Source organism: Arachis duranensis, unplaced genomic scaffold, assembly GCF_000817695.3.
Source record: "Arachis duranensis cultivar V14167 unplaced genomic scaffold, aradu.V14167.gnm2.J7QH unplaced_Scaffold_232525, whole genome shotgun sequence".
NCBI classification, from domain to species: domain Eukaryota; kingdom Viridiplantae; phylum Streptophyta; class Magnoliopsida; order Fabales; family Fabaceae; genus Arachis; species Arachis duranensis.
In genome coordinates this window covers 216,576-220,104 of record NW_026264851.1, presented here as the reverse complement: position 1 = coordinate 220,104, position 3,529 = coordinate 216,576, and the positions used below count along the sequence as shown (strand labels likewise).

Sequence of the window (3,529 nt, the reverse complement as noted above, 5' to 3'; positions counted from 1 at the left end):
ACAACTTTAGTGCAAATACCGATTTTCGTCTACCTTTCTGCCAAATGGATCAATCACTTGTTATTTGCCTTTAAAATTTTTAAAACTTCTTATTCAATTCATGCATGGGAAAAAATAAAAATTGAGTACCATATATTTCAATAAAATTACATTAATAATATTAACAAATATCCTTATAAATACTGGCTAGTCAATCACGATGAAACAAAAAATTTGATTATTAGGAATGTAGTTAACCATTATTTTAAGGTACTGGAAAAAATTCTTAGCAAAAAAAAGATCCTAAAAATGATTAAAAAAGCATTATACAAATATTGGATAAAATAAAAAAATCGTGATTTTTTTATCTATTCTTAATGCATTGAATGTATAATGGATTGAAAACATAGAAGTGTTGATTATTATAATCCTTTTGGGTACCTTATTGGTCAACACAACTTCTCTTATAAATAGGACAACGTTACGTTCTTACATTACATTATTCAAACACAACACATAAAGCACAATAATAATTCAAAACATTTTGGGGTTGGACTTGTGTGTCCAATTTTGGCTGCAACTAACTGATGATGGCATCATCATCTGAAGTTATAGCAGATACCAACAATAATAATAATAATGTCACGTTTTGGCAACGGTTTGTTGCTAAGATGGTTGGTGTGATGTTGCAGCTGAAGAAACCGGCACAAGATGATCCTAGAAGGCTTATTCATTCTTTCAAAGTTGCACTTTCCATCACCACAGTTTCTGCATTTTACTTTGTTAAATATCTTTTCGTTTGTTTTGATAAAAATCCCATGTGGATAATTATAACCGTCATCCTTGTCTCAGAATTTTCCGTAGGTAAGTTAATTTAACTAAACTTGTTCATTTAACGAATGAGTTTAATTTTGATACACTAATATAAAAACGTTTTATACAATGGTGTAATCACATCTGTTCTTTTAGATGATTATTCACGCAATCAATATAAAATATAATTATTTTTGGTGATATGGTATTACGTAATTAAATGTGAGTGCAAAACTATTTTACACGGAAAGAATGGTAGTATATCAAAATTAAATTCTTATTCTTAATTTATTTGACTAAGTGTTACATTGCGTGACACATGCAGGGGCAACACTTGCTAAATGTTTCAATAGAGGTTTAGCAACAGTTTTGGCTAGTGCTCTAGGACTTGGATGTTATTACTTGGTTGATTCAATAATGGGAGGACATATTGTGGGGTCAGTATTTCTTGGAACCCTAATTTTTGTCATAGGTAAGATATATATATAAAATTTGCCTGTTCAATTGAATATTATTATAGTACGTGAATACAGTATTAATTATTAAAATTGTTTGGCTAATGTGAAATTTGAATAAATGAATGCAGTTGCGACAATGACATATATGCGATTTGTACCTCAAATCAAAGCAAAATATGATTATGGGTTCTTAGTGTTTATCTTGACATTCTGCATAGTATCTCTACCTAGCTATCGAGACGAAGATTTATTAGACATAGCAAAGAGACGAGTAATCACAATTTTCACAGGTGTTTTGATGTGGATATTGGTTTCCATTATTGTGTACCCCATATGGGCAGGTGAAGATCTTCACAACTTAGTATCAAAGAATCTTCAAAAACTAGGAGACTCTATTCAAGGTACTTATTAGTATATATAATATTGAAAACATCCCAAATAATGTTTTAGTATTTCAAATGTTCAGTGACTTTAGCTATTGATCTTAATTATGCTTAGATTAAATCTAATTGAGATTAATGACTAAATTAGTAGAACATATAAAATATTAAAACACTTGAAATACTTTAATTTCTATATATATAGTATTATCCAATTTTAAGTAAAGTTATTTTAAATTAGAGTGACCTGTTGTACTGCAGGTTTTGGAGATGAATGTTTTGGAACATCAGAGGGCGAAGGGTCTAATAAGTCAAACCTTCAAGCATATAAAAGTGTTCTCAATTCAAAGCAAATTGAAGAAAGCTTGGTAAGGATTGGAGAATTAATCAATGAGGAGTGTTAGTCTAGTAATTTTTGTGATTTATAGTCATCAAATAATCATCAATAATGTTTTTAATAATATGAGATTTTATCTAACGATGTGGAATTATTTATTTTTTTTTGTTGACATGTTAGTCAAAATTTAATAAAGTTGGCTTCCTAAACTTTTTCTTAATGAATTATATCTTTTCATCAACTTTTTAAAAATTGAGCCAATCGCCAAATCAATAAAGTTAGAGGTTTAAAATATTTTTAAAAAATTTTTTTATATCGTTGATCGCTAAAAGAGAATATTTTAATCAGTTTATGGATTTTTTTAATCGACTTTTTATTGAAACAATGATAATAATCGATATTTTATCATATTTTCGATTAATCGGTTGGATCACAACCGACTCTTAAAACTTTTTTTTTTTTTGTTATTCTTGTTTGACTACTTTATTATTATATGAATATATATTTTGAAGGCGAATTTTGCAAGGTGGGAACCGTGCCATGGTCCTTTCAGATATGGTCATCCTTGGAAACAATATTTGAAGATTGGAATCTTATTAAGGCAATGTGCCTGCCTCATTGATTCCCTTACTGGCTTCCTTGATTCTACCAAGGTACTAATTGGATTCTCATTTAATTTTATTAAATTATAATAAACTTAATCTTCAAATAACATTGGTTGACCTTTTATACAGACCCCATCAGAAATAAAAAACAAAGTGCAAGAGACATGCATCCAAATAAGCAAAGAAACAGGAAAATCTCTGAAGGAATTATCAGTGTCAATCCAAAAAACGATTCCACCATGTGCTGCAAACCCTAGCATTCAGAAATCTAAGATTGTTGCAATGAATCTCAAGTCCATTCTCAAATCAGGGTTATGGGAAGGGACCAATCTGTTTGAGGATATTCCTATTATGACCGTCACTTATTTGCTGCTTGATGTGGTTTCTTGCACCCAGAAAATCGCTGAGTCAGTACATGAATTATCAGTGCAAGCAAAATTCAAGAACAAAGACAGCAAAGTTGCACCAAATTACCCAAATTCTCCTCCTCATGATCTTGGAGTTCATCATGTTATTACAATCAACTAGCCTCTCTTTTAGCAATTAATCGATCAGTTAATATGGAACTTGTGTTGGATCAAAATGTGATAAGAACTATATATTGTATTTCCAGATTAATAAAATGATAACGATTTTCCAGAATCTGCAGCTTCTTTTTTGTTGTTTTTTTTTAACTCATTTGTTCTTTATGGGCCTAATAACTCTGCTGTTCCAAAAGGTTCAGCCCAGCCTTATATGTAGGCCCAAATTATCCATATAACCAAAAACAAAAACGCGCCCATACGAGGTTGCTAGCCTCCACGTCCATATTCTCATTATTCTCTATGCATGTGACAGCTCCTATTTAATACTCTTACTTTATTCAATGCTTCAATCATGAATGTCTAAATTCATTACCTTATTATTAACTTGTTTTCTAGCTGCTCAGGAGATCAAGCCGCCCCTTTCATGTACTAT

At 30.5% G+C, this 3,529-nt stretch overlaps 1 protein-coding gene across 1 annotated transcript; it reads left to right on the top strand.

The window, feature by feature from the left end:
• The first annotated feature begins 569 nt into the window (after nucleotides 1-569).
• On the top strand, nucleotides 570-3,100 carry LOC127744092 (aluminum-activated malate transporter 2-like). Its single transcript, XM_052256365.1, has 6 exons — nucleotides 570-843; nucleotides 1,118-1,264; nucleotides 1,379-1,651; nucleotides 1,892-1,998; nucleotides 2,480-2,620; nucleotides 2,702-3,100. Exons 1-6 carry the CDS (start codon nucleotides 570-572, stop codon nucleotides 3,098-3,100), a joined length of 1,341 nt encoding a protein of 446 aa, XP_052112325.1.
• The last annotated feature ends 429 nt before the right edge of the window (nucleotides 3,101-3,529 follow it).

What these genes read in the sequence shown, in the direction of transcription:
- LOC127744092 (XM_052256365.1), top strand. Translation starts at nt 570, where the DNA reads ATGGCATCATCATCTGAAGTTATAGCAGATACCAACAATAATAATAAT. An exon ending in TGTCTCAGAATTTTCCGTAG is followed by an intron (nt 844 to 1,117) that starts GTAAGTTAATTT and finishes TGACACATGCAG; the next exon opens with GGGCAACACTTGCTAAATGT. An exon ending in ACTAGGAGACTCTATTCAAG is followed by an intron (nt 1,652 to 1,891) that starts GTACTTATTAGT and finishes GTTGTACTGCAG; the next exon opens with GTTTTGGAGATGAATGTTTT.